The sequence below is a fragment of the Equus quagga genome, chromosome 1, assembly GCF_021613505.1.
Source record: "Equus quagga isolate Etosha38 chromosome 1, UCLA_HA_Equagga_1.0, whole genome shotgun sequence".
Taxonomy (NCBI): Eukaryota; Metazoa; Chordata; class Mammalia; order Perissodactyla; family Equidae; genus Equus; species Equus quagga.
Genome location: NC_060267.1, coordinates 146,512,850 through 146,539,377, shown reverse-complemented (window position 1 = coordinate 146,539,377; position 26,528 = coordinate 146,512,850). Strand labels below are relative to the sequence as shown.

The following is a 26,528-nucleotide window of genomic DNA, read 5'->3' as shown; positions in this document are numbered from 1 at the left end:
GTGTGAGCTGTCAGTAGGGGGGATGCACCAGCTGGTAAAGGGCATCTGGGCAGAGCACTAACAGCATCTGCTATATATAGGAATCTCCTGACATCTATAGTGGATGGAATGGGGACTCCTTAATGGAAACTTCTTGACTGGATAGTAATCCAAGTTTAATGTCAGACGTGTTAACAAATGAAGACGCAGAATACTTTTTGACATACTTTGAAAAAATGATTTTTTTTTACACTACCAGACTTAACTAAACATCCACCCCTTTTTATACTAAGTATTTTATAACATCACTACAATCATCAAAAATAATAATAATAAAAGGGCCAGCCTGGTGGCCTAGTGGTTGATTTCTCATGCTCCACTTCAGTGGCACGGGGTTCACAGTTCAGATCCTGGGCTCGGACCCGCACACTGCTCATCAGGCCATGCTGTGGCGGTGTTCCATATATAAAATGGAGGAAGATTGGCACAGATGCTGGCTCGGGTCCAGTCTTTCTCACCAAAATTAAATAGAGGTCAAAGCTGCTGTGGAATGAGCTGCCTTGGGAGTCTGGTTTCTGCCCCTCGTGCCACTTTGATCTCATGGTTTGGCAGTAGAGATAGGCACGGGGACAAATCATTACACACTACATTGTGCACCTAATGCTGGTCATGCAGGTCAGAGTCTGGACAAGAAGGAATTTGTTGCCTGCAGACCAGCTCTCCTGGGAGCTCTCCAGGCCTGATTGGGTCACTTTCGAGACCATTTGTATCTATCATAACGCTGCCTTCTCGGCCACATTTATTTCCTGTTAAGAGGCTGGGATTCACAGGATCCACAAGGCTGTGGAAGGCATCTCTCCTCACCTTGATTCAACGACTTCCCCAGCCACAGCTTCCCTCTCTGATCCCTGCTGCATTTGCACTGCTGCGCAGAGTCTAGGGGTGCAGAATGAAGAGGAGTGCTGGCTCTGGGATCTTGATGAGTCTCTTCTCCTCTCTGGCCCTCAGTGTGTTCTTCTCTATCATGAAGATTTTCCAGGTGGTCAGAGGGGATTCCCCTTGGACATGCCAAGAGGTTGAGGGTAAGATGTTGAGCAAGCAGGGACTCTCTCTCCCGACCTCCAGGTCCGTATTTTACCTATATATTGTGTGTATACATAATAACTTACACGAATACATATAAGTATGTATTTCTTCTGCCACAGGTTTTTGTAACACTGAATTTACTGTGTGAGGTCAGGTTCCCTAGATGCAGAGCTTGAGATAGGGATTTGCTTGCACTGGATTTATTGAGGGGGTGTTGTCAGGAGAGGGGACTAAGGGGAGCAGGATAGAGTAGGGGAAGGAGCTGAGCAAGGCTGTGGTCTCAGCCTGATCCCATGGGGAGTGGGGCCCTCTGGGGCATGAAGTCCACCACAGAGTTGTCCCACCTTGAGGCGAGATGTACCCCCATGCCAGTCAGTCATTGCCAGTGGAGGAGGAGGGGGGTAGGGGGCATAAAACCTCCTGGGTGAGGTGGCTTGCATTTAACCAAGGACAATTTTCTGCAGAAGAGGCAGTTATGAACTGATGGCAACTGACTTGCTGCTGGTGGATGAGTGCACCAGCCCCGTAAAGGTCCTGTCCTCCTCCCTTTCCATCCCCAGTCAGTCCTCTGGGGTTCTTATTTCAAAGCTGCCTTTAAAAACTTGTGACAATCCCTACTGCCCATAGAATGAAAGTCCTTCGCCTAGTTTCTGAGGTCCTGCGACCTGGTTTCAGCCTGCTTTCCCTCCCTGTCTGCAGCCCCTCCCTGCCTCTCACCCTATGGGTTTGCCCCTCAGACCCTTATTAGGTGGTGGCGGTGGTGGTGGTGGTGGCAGTGGTGGTGGTGTAGGTGGTGTAGCTAGCTTTTACTGAGTAACAGGAGCTCTCCATGGTGCTCGACATCTATGGACTCTAATCTTTGCAACAGTGATGTGAGGTTGATTCTGTCAACCTGTTTTATATCTGAGAAGACAGATTCAGAGAGATCGTGTGAAGCTGGGACTCCCTCAGACCCAGGACTGTCTGATGTCGAAGTCCTTGCTTTCCATGTTGTCTGTTGCCTCCGTTCCTCAGACGCGCAGTTGTCTAAGACCTCCGTATTATCTCCACCAACTAATACTACAGCCCTCATTCCCATTCCCCCATCAGCCTGCTGAATTTCTGGTTTTTCTTCCAGGATCACCTCCTCTGTGAGGATTCTTGACACTCCCAACCTCACTCAACTCTGGGTCAGAAGCAATTCCCTGCCATCAGGTTCCCACAGCTCTCATGTGGGCACCTTCTCCTCTGCATCTCAGCTTTTTGCTCACACCCTTGTCCCTGCCTCTTCTCTGCCTAACATGGTGCCTGGCACAGGCACCCAGCAACCAAATGTTGGCTGAAGGCAACTCAGCCGAAGTTCCTCTGGACAGTCAACCACAATGTTCATCCACTCACCCTTCCACCTCCTACCTACACACACTTGTCACCCCTGGCCTTGACCTGAGAGCGGTGTCCTGGCCACTGCTGCTGCCCTCCACCCTTTCAGACAAGAACACGCTTGGTATTGTCCAAGAGATGTGGCAAGATCTGTTCCCGCGGCCCTAGTTACCACTGTGAGTGCTCATCCCAGAGCTAGCCCACATTTCCTCAGCTCCCATATTGGTAACAGTGTAATGACAGCTTCTCAGGCAGGGGTTGGGGAGGGGAAACATTCTCACAATAAATCTATTATTCAATGCTAAGATGCACCCCAGCTTCATAGGGGAAGTCCTTAGAATCAGGGAAAGACAGCAATAGAAGACAGAAAATAAGTAAGTGCCAAACTGTATCATAAGGACACTGGGGTTCCTGGGGGCTGTGGCCAGAGGGCTGGCGTCTTCACTCTGGGTTAGAATTCACTTCCCTCTCATCAGGTTCCCACGGTTCTTATGTGACCAAGAGTTCAATGTGACTTTCCTGTCTCACAGAAGGGGCAGCCTTGGGGTGGGCCTTGGAGAGTGGATCACGTTTTGCAGAGAGAAGGCCGTTCCAGACGTGGGAACAGCATGAGCAGAGGCACAGCTGGGGTCAGTGGTAGGACCTGAGCAGAGGCACTTGGCTCAGCTGTGTCCTCTTCCTCAAAAGGTTACTTTATTAGGTCAAGATGTGGAGAGAGGAGATTTGCTCTCCAGGGTTTTCAACTGCTCGCTGAACCGAGTCAGTCCGCCCCCCCCCCCTCCACGTCGCCGTCGCCTAACAGGCAGAGACCACTGAGTGGCAGTACAAAGGTCATTGTTAACTCTGGAGGTCCAAGAGCATCTGTCCAAATGTGAGGGTTGAGGCTGACACACCAGCTGGACACGGGACTGATGGCTGAGACAATGAGGGGGGCGGGGGGCGGAGCAGAAAAACCCGCCTGGGTCAGCTCTGGCCATTTGCCTTTCGTGGGTTACATTTTCTTTTGTGTTAGTTTCTTATTCACCTACAAATATCTTTACCAAAGCCACCTTGGGGGTTTGAGGATGGGAGATGGATGAGAGAATTAGGAAAGGAAGGAAGGAGCACTAGATTAGAAGCCGAAATTTCCTTTTCTCTGCAGGGCACAGAGGCTGGATAATCTCTATGTTGAGCCAGTTCCTTCTGGTGTCATTTTGCTGTCAAATGATGCATGTAATTATCTACAATGTAATTAACATGTCTCTTTACAAAGAACATTATATGGGGATGTTAGGTGTTCTTAGAAAATTGTTTCCAAATTGTCAGAAGTTCTAATCTCCTGTTAGCATATTTTGTAATGGATGCAGAGAAAAAGAAATTTAAAAGATCTCCAAACATGCCAACATACAAATTAGTTAAATAAGCAACCCCCACCCCCACCCACAAACTCTCAAACAAAAAGCAAACCATTTTCCAGATATCTAGCTAGATGTTGTTTTATCTTTGAAGAGGAAAAAGCATCAATGGGGTTATGTGATTTTCGTAGATAAATAGCATAATTTAAGTAAATATGTTATTTGAAGAGTACTTAATGCTTTATTGACCTTCCTGAGTACTCATGCTTGTCAGAGGACCATACATTTCAGACTAATGATAATATCCATTTCCATAATATGTTATTACATATAAAGTACTATGCAGTCATAATTAAAATCTTTAATCTCATTGAGAAACTTTCAGAAACCAGATATACACCACTTATTTCCTACTCTCATGGCAGAATTTCTAGAGTTCTTTGAATTAAACTCTTTTCAGAGCTATACCTAGTCAATGTTTATAACTGCACTCAAAGATAAATCTTTGTCTCCTCCCATTGCAAATCCCGTCTCATAAGACTTGTAGTCAGTTGCGCTTTGTGCTTTTCATAAACGTTTGTTTAAAATTGTTTCTAGAATATTCTCCCTTGGTTTTAATTTAAATTTCCATTTGTTTATTTTTTGCCTTATAAGACTCTAAATGAAACACGCTTGGCCTCAGTTTATTGTCTTATAAAATGGGGAATAGGTTCTTGCTATCATAATGAGGATTCCCTTCTCAATAGGGCAGTTTTTACAGATTTTCATATCAGAAGTACCACTTAAAAATAATGATAAAAATGATAGGCAGCATTTATTCTCGCCTATAGTATGCCAGTCATTGTGCTAGATGTTTTATATAATAACAAACATTATTTATTATGTCATTATAAATATGTTACACCTTTCACTGTGGCCTGTATATCTCTTAGGTTCATTTCTGAATTTTCTATCCTTTTTCCTCTCCATGCTTCAATCTGAATCTTTTCTATTGACTTACCTCGTGGGTCCTTCCTGCTGTCTCCAAGCTAAATAGTCTTCTCTTGTCTTCTCAGTACCTTAACCACTGCCTTCTGCTTGGTTTCTTGGCATCAGCAAATGCCTTGAGAGTAAATGTGGTGTAGAATATTGGACTTGCCTCAGTATGCTTCCCTTCTCTTTGGGATCTTGGCCCTTGCGTCCTGGCCCTGAGCTTTTTTTTTTTTTAAAGATTGGCACCTGAGCTAACAACTGTTGCCAATCTTCTTTTTTTTCTCTCTTTTTTTCTCCGCAAATCCCCTCAGTATATAGTTGCATGTTTTTTAGTTGTGGGTCCTTCCAGTTGTGGCATGGGGGACACTGCCTCAGCGTGGCCTGACGAGAGGTGCCATGTCCGTGCCCAGGATCTGAACTAGTGAAACCCTGGGCCACCCAAGCAGAGCACGCGAACTTAACCACTCGGCCACAGGGCCGGCCCCGCCCTGAGCTTTAACTTTTTTCTTCACAGACTCCTAAGACTGCCAGAAACTCAGCTCAGAAACTTGAGGATTTGGTCTTTTAGCCACCACTTTACTTTCAGTTTCTTAGCCTCTCATTCCACACTGCTTGCGAATCTGTAAACGGCTCAAGGGAAAAGTGCCACTACATGTTGAGGTCACCTCAGTGTTCTTTACTTCTCTCTGGGACCCTAGATTCTGAAGTCCTGGCTGTCTTGATAGTTCCCTGATAGCTTTAAACAGCTGTGTGTGTGTGTGTGTGTGTGTGTGTGTCTGTTGTCCAGCTTTTCTAGTTGTTGGGGTCTGAGGGGGTGGCGGGCGCGTAGATCTTCAGTGAGTTACTCTATTACTAGGAATGCAAAATCTTCAGTTTGCTTTTGAAGAATCTTCAAGCCTATGAGAATTTAAAATTCGCGTATAGGATTTTAACTGCTATTCTAATCGTTATGATCATAGAGATAAAGGAAAAGGCATTCCACTTTTGAAGATGTCTCATTTCTAGGAGTGCCAGCAAGATAACTGTAGGCAGAAGTAGAGTTGGGTGTGGAGAGCAGAGAAATAGTAAGAAAGGATACAGGATGGAGGGGACAGAAAGATCACATGTTTGGAAAAAGAAAAAATACTGAGGGCTCCTTAAAAAAAAAACAGAGGGTTTTTCCCAAACCCATTATCTCGCTTAATGCTAGCTGCTTATTTGCTGACCTTCTGTGTTATTTGCAAATTTAAAGTGAGGTCAACCCTTCCTGTGTTCATTTAGTTTACACTGTAGCTGCTAGTTAGCTAAGGCAGATGAAAACCTTTCCATGGGGAAAAGCAGCTGTGAGGTAGGTTTCTGGTCAGATGGCTCTCTGGGAGGTGCATCGTGCTCAGGTCCCGCTTATTAGGGTCATAGAGGGAGACATGGAATCGAGTCATCCTGGGTGTTTGTCCGAATAGTAATGCACATCTTCCTTTGGCCAGGCAGATGGAGTCTTGTGATGTGAAGCTGCTTATACGCAGCAGTGAAAATTCCATGGTTCCACAAGAAAAGGAGACAAAAGACTTTGGGGCTTCTGACTCTGATAACTGCCTAGCTGCCCCAGGAGAGCCGGGCAGACCGTCCTCTCCTCTCGTAGAAACTCTTGCATGGGTGGCACCAGCCTGTCAGGGGCCTCCCCTGCTGGGTTTTCCATCTGAGTTACTTGTATTTCATTTTCAGAGCAAGGGAATTAATGAGAAGGGAAGCCTGAAGGACTCTCCTTGAAGGAATGGCGGTCCTTAGGATGGCACCTCAGGCATGTGTCCCTGAGGTTCTTACTCCCTCTTGTCAGCAGACCCTGTGAGTCCCTGCAGTCCTCTCTGGGGTCCCCAGGAGAACATCTCTGTGTGTGAGGTGAGCTGAGGGAGGAGGAAGACATACTCCGAAGGAGGGCCAAGCCCGTCCCTGGACAGATGGGTGAACGAGCTCCTGGCATGGGCAGAGGGCCCATAGTGGGTCTATATGAGCCAGTACTGGGGATTGCCGACCCCGGACACTGGGACAGGGAGACAGTTTAGTGGAAGAGAAAAGGAAGCATGGAGTTTTAGGCTCAAATCAGTATGTTTGGGAGATTCTCTGCAGAGTTAGAGTTTGGAGACAGGAAGGGGATTTCTGTGTTGTTACAAAGCTCAATATGTCCACGCCTAAACTTAAGGGACAGCTGTTCCTTCTCCTGGTTCCCCATGATGTCGAGTGGCTCCAGTGTCCACTCTCTCACCCAAGCTGAACACAGGCATCTTCTATTACTCTTTCTCTCTCATCCCCCACATCCAGTCACCAAGTGCTATCCTAAATCAGCCTCAACCCTCCCCTTTTCTCCCTCCCCACTGCTCTGTCCTGGCTCAGGCCCTCATGATCTTTCCTCTGAACGCTTATGGAAGCCTCCTCTTTACCTGCTTGTCCCCGGGCCTATTCCCATCGAGCCACTTCCATGCTACAGCTACAAGGATCATTCTAGAATGCAGCCTCCTTACTGGCCTCCCTGCGTCAATTTTACCCCTATCAATCCAGGAAACCAGAGGGATTTTTCTGTAACACAGCCTCCAACGTCACCTTACCTTCCTCCCAGCTCTTCCTAGCTTATAGGATGAAGTCAACACAACCTGTAAGTGCCCTTGAGATCTGGTCTCTGCTTCAGCCTCCTTGTCCCCCACTTCCTGCCCATAAGCTCAACTTTCCCACCTTTGGGAATCACATCTAATCCCGTGCCCTGGACACCCCATGCCCTCTCCACCCTGCTAGACCAGCTATGCCTGCTCTCTGGCTAATGTCCTTCTGTCTCATGACTAAACCTGGGGCACCTCCTCTGGGAAGCCTGCCAACCCGCAGGCCGAATCAGACGTCCCTCATTTGTGTTCCCAAAGCCTGTGTCCTAGTGCATGTTGCACTAGACTGTCACTGCTTGCCTGTTTCCCCTGACGGTCTTTCATCTCTGTCTCCCCAGGGCCCTGACATAAAGTAGGCACTCAATAAATTTCAGATTGAGCATATGGTAAGTTCCCAGTAAAACCTCAGCCGCTGCAAATTTTGCCACCAGTCTGGGTGTTCTCTGTGTGGGCTCCTTCAATTTTCAAAACAAGAGACTTCTGTAGATTTTTAGCAAGAAAAGGTAGATTCTTGTCTTTTGGTCTGTCACAGTAAGTGTGTGTTCAACTTTAGAAGCTTCATTTTGTAGTGGTGAACTTTTTTCAAGCTGTAAAATTTCAGTGATTCCAGTCTGGGCCAGAGCCCTAAGCCTCTCCATCCTAAAGAGTTCCTCCACTTAATTGCAGCGCTGAGCTGAGGAAAGTTGCACTTCCAAAAATGAAAAAGAAACTGCTAAATGTTGCTGCTACTTTTCCTTTGCAGCTCACAGAAAACAAACCCAGTGTGGGAAGGAGGGGCTCTCCTTTTGGGGGTGTTGGCTTGTTTCTAATTGCTGCACCCTCCTTGGCCTCTGCCTGCGGTTTAGGTCTCTTCTGCCCAGAGCTACTGGTACACGTAGTAAGAAGCTGTTGTTGAAACTTCTTAGTTAAAACAGGTCCATGCAATCAGCGCCAGAGCACAGCGTCCACACCCCTATATGTCAGAATTTGTTACTCATCCAGAGTAAGCTGTGCCCTGACGAAGGCTTCCCTCCGCAGTAAGCATGGCTTGAATGGCTGCACGTTTAGAAACAGCGCTCACTTCAAGCTCCTATTTCTTGGTTATTTGTCATTTATTCACATGCTTCCTTCTGAGAGAAACGTTTCCTTCCCTTGCCCTGTATCCTCTAAAGAAAATAGGTAATTTTTTAGGGTGATGTCAGAGTCTAAAGCGTTTGGGATAATTTTTAAATAATAATTTATGGACTTCAAGGAAAATAGTTTTGCTTCTGGTTCTAAGATTGAGTCTGGCTCCACCACTTACTGGTTTTGGGATGGAGCACAACTTACTTGAGCTCCTGAACCTCTGTGAGCTCATCTGTGAAGTGGGAGCAATAATCTACCAGCTCAGGTGTTATGCAGATTAAGGAAAATAATGTCTGTGAAGAGCTTGCCCAGGCTCTGAAATGCATTCAGTAGCCAGGAAACGTTAAGTGGCTTTTAAATCCCCCACCCTCATCTTCAGTCCCTCCTCCAAGAATAACAACATAATAACTGACATTTCCTCATGAAGGATTTAAATGAAAAAGCCTTAAGATAGTCAACCTTAAAGAAACACTAAAGCATTTATTTATAAAAACATTAAGATTGCACTCCATTATTTTCCTCACCTCAGAAAGTCTTTAAATTTGGATTGGCAGAGTCAGCAGGCAAAGGGAATCTGGATCCTAGGTGTGTATTTTGCTCCCGGAAAGGACATAGGCATTAAAGATCTCTTCCTAAAGTCTGAAGTTCAAGAGAATTTTCTGGAAACAGTTTATTCAAAGGCTCCTGCATCACTTCCCTGTGAGGTCCTCTATTTTACTTATGCTGAATGATTGACTCTATTCCCAGCTGAATGCTCTCCTGAACACAGATATAAATCATCTGCTGGTCACTCTAGCTCCCACCCTGGAGGCATCCATGCCCCTTTGTCCTATTGCCCTGCCCCACAGTCAGCAGCCCCAGGCGTGGCCACTTCTGTCTCCTACTTCCACACTGCCCTGGCTTGGACACCATCTCTTCTCCTGGGCTGTGGGAGATTTCTACCCTGCCCTCCAATGTCTCTGAGTATGTTCTACTCAACACCCGTGCCCTGAGGAGCTCTGAGGAAACACAGGGTTCCATGACCCGATGAACTTGGGACCCCCCCTACTCTTTCTCAGAGGCAATTGCAGTAAAAACAAACAAAAACCCCTTCACTTTGTTTAACCTGATGTCCTCCCAACTTACTTGATTATCGACCCTTTTATTTATCTTCTTCTGGGGAACTGAGGTTCACAGAACCCATATTGGAGAATGTTGCTACAGTTTGTGGGTGGGCTGCCATCCATGCACTTGTTAAAGCAGCTTTGAGTCCAAATATTGGTCAGTAAGGGCATCCGTAATGACATACGGTATCCCATTAAAAAGGAGGTGGTAGAGCTCTATGTACTGACATGGAACCATCTCCAGGAGCTATGCTAAGTCAAGAAAACAAAGTACAGCGTGTAATGAGCTACCATTTGCCTGCATATCCTTAGTCTGGACGAACACCCAAACACTGACAGGCATGTCTGCCTATGGAGAGGGGCACGGGGTGTCAGGGAGGGGTGGAGCAAACCCCTCACTGTATGCCTCTGGGGAGCTTTAGCACTTTCTACTGTTTTTCAGCACAGAACTAATCTGCTCCAAATTCCACCAAACTTCACACAGAGAGTCATTGGCTCTGCTCATGGTGCTGTGGTTGCCTTTGCCTGCCCGCCCCACTTCTTTCACTTCCCAATAAGGCCGCTGCTTCTTCCCTGCTGGCTCCCCACCTCCTGTCTCTCCCTGACAGATGCAGAACACTGGGGACTGGGCTCGTTGGTGCTGCTCAGAAGCCCACCTACCAGCTTACTCCCTATCTCTAACTCTAACTTGTTAGACTGAGGACCCAAAGTCCTTGGGAGGCAGTGACACTTGTGCCGAAAGGTGAGGAACTCCAGGGTTGAACAGATGTGACTCAAAGTCCTTATCAGCCTTGTGGCCTGGGGAACTTGCACTTTTCTTTTCTTTTCTTTTCTTTTTTGAGGAAAATTAGCTCTGAGCTAACATCTGCCACCAATCCTCCTCTTTTTGCTCAGGAAGACTAGCCCTGAGCTAACATCTGTGCCCGTCTTCCTCTACTTTATATGTGGGATGCCTACCACAGCATGGCTTGACAAGCAGTGTGTAGTCTGCATCCGGGATCTGAACCAGTGAACCATGGGCTGCCACAGCAGAACGTGTGACTTAACCACTGTGCTACCAGGCTGGCCCCCTCCTTTTCCTTTTCTGTACAGTGGAGGACAATAAGCCCCGCTCCCAGGGTTTGGGCGTGGTGCTCATCTCCCTAGAACATCTAGCACAGTGCTTGCCATTTGGTAGGTGTTCAGTGTATGTTTACTCTCTTCCCTTCCCTCCCTCCCCTTTCCTGTGGTGACTATCAGCCTCTCACTCCCTTGGGTCGTAAAGTCCTTGGTTCCAGAGGAAAGAACCAAGGCCAGAAGTCAGACTTTCATCCCTAGCTCCATTGATGACTAACTCTGGGAAGATGCTGGACCCCTCACTGTCTTTGGGTCTCCTGCCCTAATACAAAATCCATATTAACATCAGTGCAAAAGATCTTTGATCATCAAAACCCGGCGAATGCAAAGGGTTAGCGCTGGAGTGTGAGTGCAGACACTTTCCCGCCCGCCAACTAGCTTAGAAGAATATTTGGAAGATGAGTAAGGTAATGTCTTCCATATGCTAAAGAGAAGATGATTTGGCACCACGCAAGGTAGAGTAGAAAACCCCCACTTGTTAGCAGAGTGACCTTGGACAAGACATTAACTGCCCTCGGCCTCAGTTACCTCATCTAAAATATGAAAGTAATAAAATCTTACCTCACAGGGGTAGCTGTGAGGATCATATGAGGCAATTCATGTGGAAGACCTTTGTAAACTGTGAAATGCTCTACAAATGTCAGCCAGCGTTAGCAGTTAATGTGCGCGTTTGTTTATTGTTTCAGCGGAGAGTACAGGACGTCATCAGCCCGATCGTGTTTGAAGCAGCCTACAGCCTGGGTGAGCATGTGACTGGAGAGGAGGAGCGAGAGCTGCCGGCTCTGACACCAGTGCTCCGCTGGAAAAAGGGGCAAAAGATTGCCCAAAAGAATCAGGTCAGAACCTTAACGCTCACAACCGGGACCTACAGTGGCGGGTGCATACGGCAGAAGTAATGGTCCTGGCTGCCTGGGAGATGGTGGCCAGGGCATATCCCCACTCTGGGCCTCCCTTGTGTAGTCTGCAAAATGATGAAATGTGTGATCTTTGGGATTGCTTCGAACAGCCACATGATTTAAACACATTGAGGCTGTTTTCAAGCAGTTGGAAAATTATAACCCCTTTGAGGTCATGAACTTGCCCCTTGTTCCTCGACTGTTTCCAGAGCTTAGATCAGGACACCGTTGGTGCTCAATAAATGTTTTTTTGGTGGAGCATGAATGGGGTGAAGAAGCAAGGACTTCATCTTGCTAGAATTGGTGGTTGAGTTAAAAATGGCCAACCCAAGTATCCCTGGAAACTAGAGCTCTGCCCGTGCAGGTGGACCACACATCCTTTCTGAAGCTCATCAAATTCCAGGATGTGCTGCTGTGTAGAGGAACTTCAGAGCAATGTTAGGTACAGGCCACGTGAGGTAGGAGTGAGCCCATAAACTGATTCTGTGCAGCAGCATTGGCCTGTCTGCCCTGAGCCATCTGTGAGATGTGCTGTGCTGACTGCTATGCAGGAAATATGCAAGGAATCTGAGATCCCAAGTTGGTTTTAAATCTTTCCTTAACACCCGAGATCACCACAGATCCAGGACCCTGGGGAAGATCAGGAAAAACTTTTTTTGGCTAAACCAGACTCCTGTGCAGGGTGGGGGCAGAGCTGTGGAACCACCCACCAGCCCCACCCTCTATGGTTCTTCTAACTGCTCTGAATTTAGGAGAAAACTAGCAGTTAGTGACCCCGGCCTTGCAGATTAAAGTTGTAAACAGAACCACAGAGAAGTGTTTGGGTTTGAGGTGTCCATCCAGATATGTTCAGTTAAGTGGTGAAATTTTTACCAAGGCATCCCTATTTTCTCCCAAAGTCTCCGCCATGTTGTCTTGGGTCAGATTCTCTCGAAGCAGAGCCTGAGACAAGGATTTGGGAGCACCATGGTCTCATGAGGCTGTGCTCTTGAGAGAAACCTGTAAGGAAGTGAGGAAGGGGAAGGAGCTGAGCAAGGATGTGGTCTCAGCTAAAGTCTAGCGTTGGCCTGAGCTGGGGACTCTGGAGCATAAATTACACCAAAGAGTTGTCCTCTCCTTGAGGCAAGGGGGCTGGCCCTTTGTACCCCAGATTAGTCAGCTATTGGCTGGCTGTGGGGTATGGAAGGAGAATATAACTCTCCTGTAGGATGCTCCCTTCAGCTGAGCAGAGTTCTTTGGAAAAGGATGCAAATATGAGCAGTTAGCTGCCTACACTCACGTCAGCTGGAGGATGGGGACAGCAGTTGTAAAGGGATCTGGGCAGGGCTGACAGTGCACACTACAGATATATGCACAACCTATTGGCAGTGCTGCCTTTTTGGATGCTGCTTTTGCATTCAAACATGAACTTCTTTCAAACACAAGTGCCAAAGAGGGTGGCCAGTATGCTCTGCTGGTCATTGATACTTGGAACAGGCTCTGGGGGGCAGTCAGGGGAGAGACTGGGAGGACACTGAGTGTCTAAGTGGGTGGGGCAGAGTGGAGGAGGGAGGCATGACGAAGGCGAGGAAAAGAGGAGAGGAAGATAAGATGAAGAGGCAGGGCAGGAAGCTGGTGACTTCTGCCTTGACTGAGAAGTAGAAATTGATGTCATCTCCTGACAGTGAAGTGGGGTGAGAAGTCAGGCTGGGGACTCAGTAAATCAGCCTGATCAGAGATGCAGGGACACATTAGCATTAAAATGCTCTTCTTGGTCACTTCTGGTTCAAGATGACCAGCCAAGCACAAATATTTGTTTGTGCTTCCTGAGACCCCATTACAAGGATTATGCATGGGTAAATAGGAACAGGAAGGAGAACACTGTGGGGGAAAGGGTATCAGCCAATGAAAGAGTGTAGTAGTTTTAGGGAGTAAGGGAGATGGAAGAGTGTTGTTGGTTGAACCTTGAACTATGCATAGATGGCTTAGTGCCTTTCTATATGTGGAGCTGAGAGGCTGCAGCCACAGTCAGGCCGGCAGTTATAAAGGAGGCCTGAGTGAGAAGTGAAGCTGAAACAGGGAAGAGAGGTATTAAGTGAAGGTTGGTATGTGGAAGAGTTGACTGTCCACCCCTGTCCCTACCCCTACATACTTCAGGTATGCAGAAGAGCAAGCAACCAGGCATTTTCTTCTCTAAAGAACTGAATAACCTGCTTGAGGTAGTGTGAGTAGGCTGCTTCCCTAGAGGAAAGCCTTACTTCTGGCATTTGGAGCCTCTACTGTAAAAGCTAGCTTCCCCTCCTATCATCCACCCAAACACAGCCACAGATTTTCCAATCAGCTCTTTTACCTTATTCTTAAATATGAATGGACAACCCAGGAAACCTGAGATTGGGGACGGTGAGGGGAATGTGGTATATGAAAACAAAAAGACCAAAGTAAACAAATAGAATAATTGACTTAGAAGGAAATAAATTATTCAGGGGTTAGAAGAGATTATACAGATGTTAAAACTACCTTAAACTTTGTAATAAACACAAGGGGATTTAAGAATATATTGTGTCCATTAGAAAATGGTTGGAGTTCTATTTCTTTTTAAAGGGAAGAATCAGAGAATAAGGGAAAGTTTCTTGAAAATTAACAATATGGTTACAGAGCCAAAAATTTCCTAGAAGGATTACAAGATAATGGTAAGAAATCCCTCAGTAAGCAGAGCTAAAAGGCAAATGGAAAAGAGAGCTAAAGGATCAATCTACCAGGTTCCATATCCAAGTAATAGGAATACCAGAAAAAGTAAACATAGAAAATGAAGAAGAAATGATAGGAAAAATACGAGAATGAAATTTCCCAGAATTAAAGAGAGATTATTTTTAATTTAAAGGGCCCATCAATTTACAAGCAGAATAAATCAAAAATATCTGAGGTACATCATTTTGAAGTGCCACTGCTTCTAAGGCTGAAGGAAAATTCCAAATGCTTCCAGGGAAAGGGAGTACAGGATGATGATAGTGAGGAGTGTGTGTCAGCTTACAACAGAATTAGAATCACATTAAGTAGTTCATTAGATTCCTTATTAGCAAGGCTGGAAGCTAGAATATAGTGAAATAAAGGCCTCAAAGTTCTGAGAGAAAGTGCTTTGGAAACCAGAATTTGATGCTTAGTCTAACAGTCAAGTGTGAGGTCAAAATAAAGTCATTTTTCAGACAAGCGAAGACCCAGAAAGTTTACCTGCCTAGTAACCCTTCCAGAGAAGTTACCTGAGATGTACTGCAACAAAACGAGGGCGACAAGAAGAAGGAGCAAGATGTACAATAGAAAAAATGGTAGAACTAACTCCCAGAAGTCTACCGACAAGAAAGCCCAGCATGACAATCGAGCCACAAATCTAAAAAACAGTTGATCGACTGAGAACAGGGACCCAACAAGCTTCAAGCAGAATGAAGCCAGTAATAGATAGAATGACAAGAAATACAGTGTAGATGGAATATATTTCTTCTCTGGATAAGAAAAAAATAAGGGCAATCACAAACTTCCAGAAGAAATTGAAGTGGGGTCAATATGTCACGGTTCAAATATAAGACAATGTGGTGGGATTTTGAGCAAGTAGAAGAGTATAAGGAAGAAAAGGACCTTGATACTACAGATATTCTCCCTTAAGGAAATGTTGAGTCTTCTAGGAGTTTAACTTTGCACCTGTAGAGGAGGGTATGTAATCATGACATTTGTCTTGGCTCTACTGTGGACAGTACTCATGTAGCCTTTATAACATTAGCACTATTTATTGGTTTTCTGTATTTATAGTCAAGCCCAAATCAGAGCTATGGTTATAATATAAAATTTAAATATCAGTAAATTTGACCGTATAGAGGTAAAAATAGAATGACAGAATTTCTCTTAATATCTTAATTTTTTAAATTGGTGAGTCAAGAGATATTGCAAAACTGGATGAAACAAGAAATAGTGGTTTATTACTTATAATTGCAGAGGTCGTCAGTAGAGCAGTACTTCTTAAAGTGTGGTCACTGAACCAGCAGTGTCAACATCTTTTGGGATCTTGTGAGAAATGAAAATTCTTGGGCCCCACCCCAGATGTACTGAATCAGAAACTCAAGGGGTGGGTCCCAGGGAGCTGTGTTTTAATAAGCTGACCAGCTTATTAATTCTGATGCAGCTAATGTTGAGAGCCACTCCAGTAGAGGAGCTAAGAGTAATGATTTGCCTGTCAAAATTAGGCAGGTGGAGGAGAGGGGGCCATTGTGTAAGTGAGATAAATTCTTGTTTATCATGGCAGGAATTCAGTAAGATAATGTCTAAATTTGATAAATCAAGAAGTAGTATTGGTTTGTTTTCCAGAGATATGGAAATAATCATCGAAAGAAACATAAATGGATATGGGTAATAGTGGTTGCCCCTGGGGAGCAGGACCTGCTATGAGGAGGTGTATGGCAGGGGTCATTATTTTTTTAACCATGTGATTCTTTGGTTGAAATTAAAATGAAAGAAAAATATTGTCCTTAGATTGGGAAGATTGTCCAGGAGCCTGAGAAAAATTCTGGGAGAGTGAGCCTTGCTTATTCTCCTTTTCCTGATCATGAAAAAAAGAGACAATTTAATGGTCTTCTTCCATGTGTCTTCCAGATGTTGGCTCAGTTTAAAGGGAAGAAAGATTCTGAGAGCTAGGCCCACTCCAGGAAGCAGAGTTGATTTTTAACCTGTATATGTCTATGTGACAGCTCCACAAAGAACATCTAACTTCTTTCATAGGAAGGAATAAACTCATCAGAGCTCTTTAAGTCATGTTGCCACATAACGTTAGGATTTAAATGCCTTAGTCTCTTCAACTAAAAGGCACTGAGCCCATGTTGGTACACAGGACTGTGCAATGGAGTGGATTAAATCATGGAGATCTTTTAGAGTCAGGGTCTGCCACCATTGATGGTCTAGTTCAGCTGGAATAGCTGCACAGACAGTGTATGTAATGTGGAGACAGTGACTTGAGCACATTAAGTACAGGCTTATTGATGGATCCAAGGCTTTTTGAAGTGAGTGGGAGTGAGTGAGACGGCCAGGAGGCCAAGCCTTCCCTCTACTGTGTGAAGAACAGTCTTGGGAGAAAGCAGTCTCTAGGGTAGGTGGTAGGCTATGTGAGTGAGTAGTGGGGTCACCACTGATGCTGAGAACGGATTGGGATTCTGGGCGCTCTGTGTCTCTAATGCTGCAGGCCTCTGTGGGACACACAGCCTGATGAGCATACACTTCCCCTTAAAAATTTAAGGAAAACAGAGTCCTACCTCTGTCTCCTCGGGGGATATTTGATACCAAAAAAATTCAGCTTACTTTATCTGTTAACTGGAAGAGTATTTAAAAGAACTATAAATCTAAGAGCAATTCAGTCAATTGAGTGTCGACTACATGTAAGACCTTGAAAAAAATTAAAACATTGCTGCCCTCAGTGGACTTTCAGACTGGACAGGAATAACTTACACAGAGCAGAAAGTGAGACTCAGATTAGTACGTGTGAATTTCACTCCAGAGACCACTTCCAGCTGAGGAGAAGGAGATGTTCTATGGAGAAAGGGAGAATTGGCCAGAGCCTTGAAGAAGTAGGATTTGGGCACTCAGGGCAGGAGGGGCTTGACAGACTAACAGAGAAGGAGGGACTGATGGATGATGGATGCTAATGGTCTTCCATGTGGCTGAATATCTAGTGAGGGGAAGTAGAGGAGCCATCAGGACTGGGAGTATAGTCATACAGTCTAAGGCCACTGGTTCACAGGCCGAGGAATTGCTCTTGATTCTGTGGGGGATGGGAAACCATTACATCTTTTTGAGTGTAGGAGATCAGAGATGTGCTTCAGGGAGGCTGGTCTGTCTGACCTAGGAAGGCCTGTTAGGAGCTCATCACAGTGGCCCCAGGGAGGTCTTATAGGTGAGTCCTTAGAGGTTGTGTCTGATACATCCAGAAAGTTGACTCGTTATTAGTTACTAGTTGGTATCAGTTGCTGGAACAGAGTCTGGAACTAATTGAAACTATCATGGAATGCCCTGGCTGGCCTGTGTGCTAGGAAAGGAGCAAGGCTGTCGTTGGACTGGTCACCTGAGGGCCCTTATCTTTCCCCTTCAGGTGAGCATACCAATGGTTATGACAGAGATCCTTTCTTCAAACCCTATACACAGAGGAGAGCTTTGGAAATTATAATTGCTCACATGCTGCCTAGGAGGCCCCCAAAGAGACCTGGCTGGGGCTGCACTTCCAGGTGACAGAATGGTCCCCCAAAGATGTTCACACCCTTATTCCTGGAACCTGTGACTAGGATACATTATGGGAGAAGTAACTTTGCAGGTGTGATTAAGGTTATGGACTTTAAAATAGAGAGAGTATCCTGGATTATCCAGATGAGCCCAATCTTTCTCCAGCTTGAGGCAGGAAGAATGAGGCAGAATAGGAGGTCAGAGAGATGCAGGGGAAAGAGAGAGATTTGAAGCATGAGAAGGACTTGACCTCCTATTGCTGGTTTTGAAGATGAAGGTACAACTTGACAAGGAATACAGGCAGCCTCGAGGGGCTGAGAGAGGCTCCTGGGTGAATGTCAGTAAGGAAACGGAAACCTCAGTCCTACAGCCACATGGAACTGAATTCTGCCAACAACCTGAATGAGGCTGGAAGCAGATTCTCCCCCAGAGCCTCCAGATAAGGGCCCAGACCAGGGGACACTTGATTTTGGCCTTGTGAAACCCAGAGCAGAGCAACCACCAAAGCCCACCTAGCCTTCTGACCTACAGAACTGTGAGATAATAAATTTGTCTTGTTTTAAGCTGCTAAATTTGTGGTAATTTATTACTGTAGGAATAGAGAATGAATAAACCCCATACCTCAGAGAACCGCAGGCCTTCTTTCTTCCCCTGGCTTCTCTGGGTAAGGAGCAGAGGCTTTGGAGTGAGAAGATCAGGGTCCCAGCCCAGAGCAGAATGTACTCACTCGATGGCACAGGGCAAGTCACTTACCTCGTGAGAGCTCCTGCTTAGTCACCTGTCACTTAGGGTGCCATCATCTGCTCTGCTACCTCCAAGTGATTGTGGGATTATATGAAGTAATATGTGAGAATCACTGAAATGATGAAGCAGCATTAGATTCTGCTCTTCCCTTCTGGGAAGGGCAAGTCACCTAGGCCCTGGAAGCCTCTGCCTCCTCCCCAGTGAGTGGAGGTGACAAGTCAGCTTCACAGCATTGTCGAGGAAAGAATGAGGCAACCCATGGGAGCGAGTGTAGCTGGGGCTCTGGAGGAAGGAGATGCTCCACTGAAGCTGGTTCCTTTCTGCTGAGAGTGTGTCCAGTCTCAGCTGGTTCACGGGTAGGTTCCCTGGGTAAGAGGCAATGGTACCATCTAAGGGTTCTGGCTGGTTCCTCAGATGGGCCTATCGTGATCTTTAGGACTGTCTGGCCCTCACATCTCAGCTCCAGAGATGCCCCTTTATCCAAGAGAGGGGAGATATGGAGATGACCAACATAACCAGAACTTGAGAGCCGGCTGTACCACCACAACTCAAATAGTACATGAATCCCTCCTCTTTTACTCCGTCTCTACTGCCACCACTCTAGTCCAGGCCACCATCATTCCTCATCTGGACCAGGTCACTTCTCTGCATACTTTCCCCCTCACCCAATAGCTTCCCTTAGAAGAAAATGCAGACTCTTGCTAAGGCACGCAAGACCCTGCATGATGGGGTCCCAGCCCCTCCAGCATCGTTCAGTGCTACCCACATACGGCACTCCAGCTACCCTCAGACTTACCAAGCCCTTTTCTGCCTTAGGCCTTATACACATGCTGACACTTCTTTTATAAAGCTCTTTGCCGTGCTTTCCTTTTGGCCACTTCCTCAGTCTTTAGGTCAGTCAAAATATCACCACCTCACAGAAGCGTCCCCCAACTACCCTGTATTACCTGGTTATTAGCTTGATCGGCTGTATTAGCTTGATTCTTTCATGACACCTATCACAATATGTTATTTTGTCTAATTGCTTTTCTGGCTCCCTCACTAGAATGGAAGGCTGATGAGAGCAGGGCTCTGTTTTACTTTATTTGCTGTTGATCCCCAGTGCCTAGCATAGTGCCTGGCCCATAGTGGATGCTCAGTAAATCTATCTCAATTGAAAGAGCCCTTCTGAAAGAACAGAAGGCTAGGTCCTCCTGCAGAGATTGGCCATCATATCAGAATTTCTTCACCAGCTGTAATTAAAAGAAATGTGCTCCAGGAGCTCTCTGGGAATTCCTCTCAGGCAGGAGAGCGTGGCGTGTGATTTAGGGTGACTTCCCTACACCACAGTACTTCTGTGCGTGTGAGTCTACTTTTCGAAAAACAAAATGGAAGAAATACGGCTGGTGAAAGAAAAGTCGTTGGCTGTGTTGAGAATACGCACTTTGTCATCTTTCAAGTGAAAAGTGAGCTATTTTACTCTAATATAATTTTAAGCTATGGTGAGGCCGTAAACTTTGGGTCTCCGTTGCGCTGGAAATCATCACCATCTGTTCCTTCCACCCTAGACCCTGCAATGCCTGGGTGTGTGGGAGTATAGCCCCATGCCTATGAAAACTTTCTGTTTGTTCAGGCTGCACATTAGGTAATACTTTCCCGGCTGAGGTGCCCAGCCAGCTCAAATGCCGTTATTTACAGCTCTAAGGTTTATTTTCATTATCATACATAAAGGCTCTGCAGAAGGATGGAAAGCTGAGGGGTTGGGAAGGGTGGAAGAGGAGAGAGCAAAATAACTCAAGACATCTGAGCTAGACATGTTTCAGAGAACACCCAACCTAGAGGATCCAGGTTATGCACCTGGATTCAGGGGAGCAGTTTGGCCCAGCAGAGGAGGAGAAGGAAGGAGCAGTAGAGGAAGAAGTCTGCATCCCTATTTCAGCCAGATCAACCTACTTTTATAAGCATCAGCTGGTTGGCATCAGCTTCTGGGTGATCTTTTCAGAAAGGGCACTGTGGTGAAATGTGTGAAAATCATCAAGTTTCAAGTACGTGTGAGAAAAACAAGTAGTTCATCATTCTCCCTGACCAGAGAAGTCTGGCTCCATCCCTATGTCTCAGGCTTCCCCTCCAAGGTTAACCCCAAGACCAAAGGAGAGGGGACTCTTACCTCTCAAAGACTGGACTGTGTCCTGGAGTGACCTGTTAAATTTGCAACTTTTCTTCTTTAGTGTTATGTTTTATCTTTGCAATTCATGGGAAAATTGTGTTGTGATCCTCCACAACTCTTTTTAGAAGAAAGGAGTGGTTTTCCCCCAAATCTTCAAGCCCATTGGGTTTTCTTCTGTATTGTCTTGCCTTATTGAAAACCTCACCCACAAGTATATGGAGTGTGTGTGTGAATGAGTGAGGACATACAAACAGCGGACAGTCTCTGGCTGGGGAAAAAACATTAGTCCCTTCCTTGTTCTCTTCTGAAATGATTCAGGAAATCAAACACAGGGCACTTGCTATTTGAAGTTATACCTGGGGCCCCATTTAGGTGGTAGGTGGAGGGAAGTAACTTTGGCATCCTCTCCAGTTTTAGGGCCATCTTACTCCCAGTTGCCTGGCTACGTCTGGCTCAGTAGCTTTTAGAAACACAGCATATTCTTCCTTTTCTCTGATGGCACCAGCCCCTTTATTTGAACTTGTTGGTTCTATTTTCTGCCTCTTGTGATTAACAGCAACTTTAAAAAAATAAATAAAATATATAACACAAAAGATTCCAGGGTGAAAGTCAAGGCAGAGAATTTCTGTTGCTGAGAGGCCAAAGGTCCCTAGGCGAGTTTATGGCTGATATTAAAAGTTGGAGGCTGTAGAGGGGCATGAAATGTGGCCTGTAAAAGGCCACCCAGTCACAGGCAGACCTGGAGAGGGCACTGGGCGAGTCCAGAGGCCAGGTGGAGTCCCAGGTGGGCCAGGATGTCTCTGAGCAGCTCAGCCTCCCACTCAGTTCTTCACAGCGTTGAACTGGATCATCAAAATGATGCCTTTAGACAGAGGGAATTATTCTACCAACTGCAGGGCCATGAAGTAACCAGAGGATGCCCAGAGACAGAGGAACCTATCAGTTTTTCCATAGGGGCATGAAGCAAAACTGGCGCCATGTTTGTGTTTAGAGGGAGACCAACAGAACTATTTTTCCTCCCATTGTTTCAAATTGTGAAAGGAAAATTTGTCCAGACCCTGAGATAGAAGGAATTTCTCTGATTTAATTTTACAAAGTATTTGTCTTTATTCTTGTGCATATGATATTCTTTAGGAAGCAATTGTCATCCAAGTCTGTGTGACCTGATTTTAAATACCAGGTGATGAGACTTTCCTTCCTTCCTTTGGGCACAGGGCTGAATAGAGCAGAAATTCCTGGGACCACCCTGAGCTCTTATAATGTGCCATATTAAGGACGGTGTGAAATTCTGGAAAAAGAGCTCACTGAAACAGAATTGGGAGGGAGAAACCTCTTACACTCAGGTCATGGTACTTATACACACAAAAATTTTTAACACTACTCTAGGTGCTGAGGCTTGCAGACTTGAATTACATATGGCTGGGGCCTCTAGGAACTTATATGGGATGGGAGGAACAATAATTCTTAAATGGACCTCTTTTCATCCAGGCAGAGACCCTCTGCAAAGTCATATTGCCCATCAGGAAATGTCTCACTCATTTTAGCTTAAAAATAGCTTCCTTGTTTTGTCCCCTTGGGGTGGGATTTGAAGAGCATTTATTCCCACCCAATCCTGTTGTCCTGTTTTCTCAGGCCTCAGCATGGGACTTGGTTGCTGTAGCAACTCTATAAACAGCATCTAACCTATGTCAATGATTTTATATATATATGTATGTGTGTATATGTATATATATTTGTGTTTGTATGAGAGAGAGAGAGGAAGATTGGCCCCAAGCTAACATCTGTTGCCAATCTTCCTCTTTTTTGTTTTTTATTTTTTTTCTCTCCAAAGCCCCAGTGCATAGTTGTAGATCCTAGTTATAAGTCACTCTAGTTCCTCTATATGGGATGCTGCCACAGCTTGGCTTGATGAGTGGTGCGTAGGTTTGCACCCAGGATCCAAACCCTCGAACCCTGGGCCACTGAAGCCAAGCGCGCAAACTTAACCGCTTGGCCATGGGGCTGGCCCCTATATATATTTTTTAAGTTAATATCACCAAGTCTGAGGGACTGACCTTCCTATGAACATGACAGCTGGAATAGGCTAAGACTCCTACTTCCTATGAGATCAGAAGGGAAGATTTTTCCAGTGCAGATTTGGGTAGGAGGAATGGGCACCCCAAGGCCTGGAGCACTTGGATGACTTCCACTCAGATGTTAGTCTTGGCCAGAGCAACCATTGAGCTGCCAGCCCCAAATCACATGTCCCCAAGGCTGCCCTGGCCTTGGTGGCCGTGTCATTGTGAGAAGAGCACAGTCAGCTCTATCCTCTGTGCTCTGGCTCACAGCAAAATGTAACTTCAGCTGGATTCGTTGTATTTTTTTTTTTCTGGCCTAGAGAGAACAGGCAAGTGAATAGCCAAATATTCTAGAACAGGAGTCAGCAAACTACATACAGCCTGCAGACCAAATCCAGCCTGACACCTTTTTTTGGTAAATAAAGTTTTATTGGAACACATTTCTTTGCACGTTGTCTATGGCTGCTTTTGCTCCACAGCAGCAGAGCTGCGTAGTTGCAGCAGAGACTATATAGCCCACAAAGTCAAAAGTATTTACTGTCTGGTCCTTAAGAGAAAAAGTTTGCCAACCCTGTTCTAAAAGAAGTAGAGTAAGGATTTGGGAAGAAGCTGGAGAAAGGATTTTAAAAAGAAAACTTTAGGGGCTGGCCCCGTGGCCGAGCAGTTAAGTTCGCGCGCTCTGCTGCAGGCAGCCCAGTGTTTCGTTGGTTCGAATCCTGGGCGCGGACATGGCACTGCTCATCAAACCACGCTGAGGCAGCGTCCCACATGCCACAACTAGAAGGACCCACAACGAAGAATATACAACTATGTACCGGGGGGCTTTGGGGAGAAAAAGGAAAAAATAAAATCTTTAAAAAAAAAAAGAAAAAAAGAAAACTTCAGTCTCCAGGGAAACCAGAGGTGAAGAGCAGGGTGAGGAGGGAGCCAGCATGGAAATGTAGTCCATGACGCTAAGTAGGCCACAGCTCCTTAGCCAGTCCAGTCCAGTCCACAGCTATGCAAGGCCTGAGGTAGGAAACAGTTGTCTCCTGAGAGGAAGGGTTTAACCTCCCTTGACCAGAGGAATAAAAAGTGATGGCTTCTCAGATCTGTTTCCATTTTCCAGAAAGGCTTCTTCCGGGTAAAAGAATTGGCAGGGCTTTGCCAAACAGCAGGTGGAGGCAAGAGGGAGATGACAGAGACTGCTTCCAAGCTGGATGGAGATTTGTCTGATTCAGGCAGCCAAGCGTGTGTTTGCCCAGAAGCCTGGGGAGATGTGGGTAGGAACGGGCGGAGGAGTTTCTCAGAGGCCCAGCTTGGAGCGTGTTGGGGTTGTTTCCTCAGAGGAAAAACAGGAGTTTAGCCCGTTGGCTTTATGGAGAACCTGTACTCTTTGTACTTTGTTTAGGAGAAGTAGTTTTTACTTGCTCCTGGACACTCTATGTTGCCGGCTAGCATTCTGAGGCTTTGGTCTGCCTACCCTTCTGCCTCAGAGACATGCTTTTAAGTTCCTTAGGAAATAAAATGGTTATTTGCCCACAGAGATGAATCCAGCTTCAGAGCACAGGAACCGAGGTTCAACGTCAGTCTCCCCAGCACGTGACACAGGTCTCTTGATTCCCTGGTGTCTTGCTATTTTACCTATAAGACAACTGCATTTCTAGCCAGGGGAGGGTCTTGCCTAAGCCAAGGCTTTGCCAGGATTGCGTGTTTAGCCCACTTTTGTTCATATCATTGCCCAAGTTAGGGAGGCCCGTTAGGTTGTGAAGTATTCTAGTAATCTATTGCTGCATAGCAAACTCCGCTGACACTTAGTGGCTTAAAAGAACAGTCATTTATTTTTTCATAAATTTGAAATTTGGCAGGGCTTTGTTGAGATACCTCATCTGTGCTCCACATGGTGTCAACTGGGGCAGCTCAGTGGGGCTGGAGGACCCTCTTCCATGATGGCTCACTCATGTTGTTGATGCTGGCTGTCAGTGTCTCTCCTTGTGGGCCTCTGCATGGGAAGTTTGGGCTTCCTCAAAGCATAGTGGCTACATTCCAAGGGCAAATGCCCCAAGAGAACTTGGAGGGTGCTCTATAGCTTTTTATGATCTAGCCTTGGAAGTCACATAGCATCACTTCTGCTGTAGCCACAAATCCACCCAGATTTGGGAGGTGGGGTGAGGGGGGAGCATCAACTCCACCTCTCTATGGGAAGAGTGTTAAAGTCACATTGAAAAGAGTACAATGGGAGACATTGTGCACTGATGTTTGGAATGTACGGTCATCTCCACAGAGGTGAGTTAACGTTGACTCTGCCTCCATGGTCTTCTTACTTCACCGTCAATTAGGGAAGCCTCATGGCGTTCATTCACATGTATGTAGCTGTCACTCACATTTGCTGGTGTAAACAGTGATGCATAGCGGCTAAAACACAGTGTAATAGCTGCACACTCCCACCCCTGGCTAAATGCTAAGCTGGATTAACAAGACAGTCACCAATGCTATTTTCATTTTATAACTGTGGGGATTGAGTCCTGGACTAATTTCTAAGCTCATACTTGATCTTCTCAGTATAGTTGATGCTTAATTTGTGTGTGTATACATTTGCATATGTGTGTGTATGTATACATATACCCATTTATGTGTGTATGTGTGCACATCAATATCTGTATGGCAGACTCAGTGCTTGCTTTTGTTGGACGGAAATTTGGCAGCGCTGGAGGACTTAGTAGCTAGAGAAGTCAGTTTCAGGGACAGGAAAAAGGGAAAGTCAGACCAAGGACAACAAACTTTTACAAAGCAACCAGTTCTCATCGGGAGGCTCTGCACTGGCACGTAGCTGAGGGACAGGTGCTTTGGTTGGGGGCTACAGCTTTGATGTTGATGAGCAGTGTATTAGCATTCGCCCAATGGGGGCACCACCAGTGGGCTCCCCATTTCAGTGGTCACCCCATCTCTCAGAGCACTGTGTGGTCTTCCAGTGTTGACCGAGCAGCTTCTACATGCCCAGCTCTCAGGGCAGGCACAGAGGTGAATGAGACCAGTATAGTCCCCGTCTTCGTGGAGCATAATCTTAGTAGGGAAGAAAAACATGAAACATGTAATGATAAAATTAATTAAAATTAATTTAAAAATAGAATAAAATCGAGATGAGCAATAGAAGAAAAAAGTGCACAGAACTACAAGAGCTTACAACAGGGGTTCGAGCTGGTCAGGAGCTCAGGGACGTGGTTTTGATTTGCTCATTGAAGGGTGAGAGGACATGTGGTGGGTGAACTAGGTGGAGGAATTTGAGATCAGCTTTTGGGGAGGCCCTGAGGTGGGAAGTTATAAAGACAATCCCAGGAGTGGCTGGTATGAGAGAGCCAGAGTAGTGGAGGTGAGGAGGGCAGAGACCAGATCTCGCCAGATTGCTTACCACAGGATGGATTTAGGTCACATCCTCTTCATCACTTCTCACCTGCTTCCCACCCCCACCCCACCCCGCCCCCAATGGTGGGGAAGTCAAACCGTCTCTTGCCTGTTAAATGGGAAAGACACGTGTAAAGAGGAGCCTGTCACCAGGGGCAGAGCTGGGTTTGGTGGGACCTGAAGCTTATACAATTTGGGAGGAGAGATTCTCTTGAAGAAAAAAATGTAAAATTATGAATACAAAGTTAGGTGCAAGGCCTCAATAGGGGCATGTCAGTGAGGGACCTTCAGGCTTAGGTTTCATTAGCTTAGTGGTAAAGACACCTTTGGCGTTTTTACCCTCATTCCTAACCTCAAAAAACCTTTTTATCTCGCCTAAGATACTCGTGCAGT

General features: G+C 45.9%; 1 protein-coding gene across 1 annotated transcript in view; it reads left to right on the top strand.

The window, feature by feature from the left end:
* Positions 1 to 26,528, top strand: part of ITGA9 (integrin subunit alpha 9) — a 330,548-nt gene that overhangs the window by 156,871 nt on the left and 147,149 nt on the right. The window contains exon 16 of the mRNA XM_046668517.1: positions 11,367 to 11,516. Within this exon, the coding sequence (XP_046524473.1) occupies positions 11,367 to 11,516 (150 nt within the window). The remainder of the gene's footprint in view (positions 1 to 11,366; positions 11,517 to 26,528) is intronic.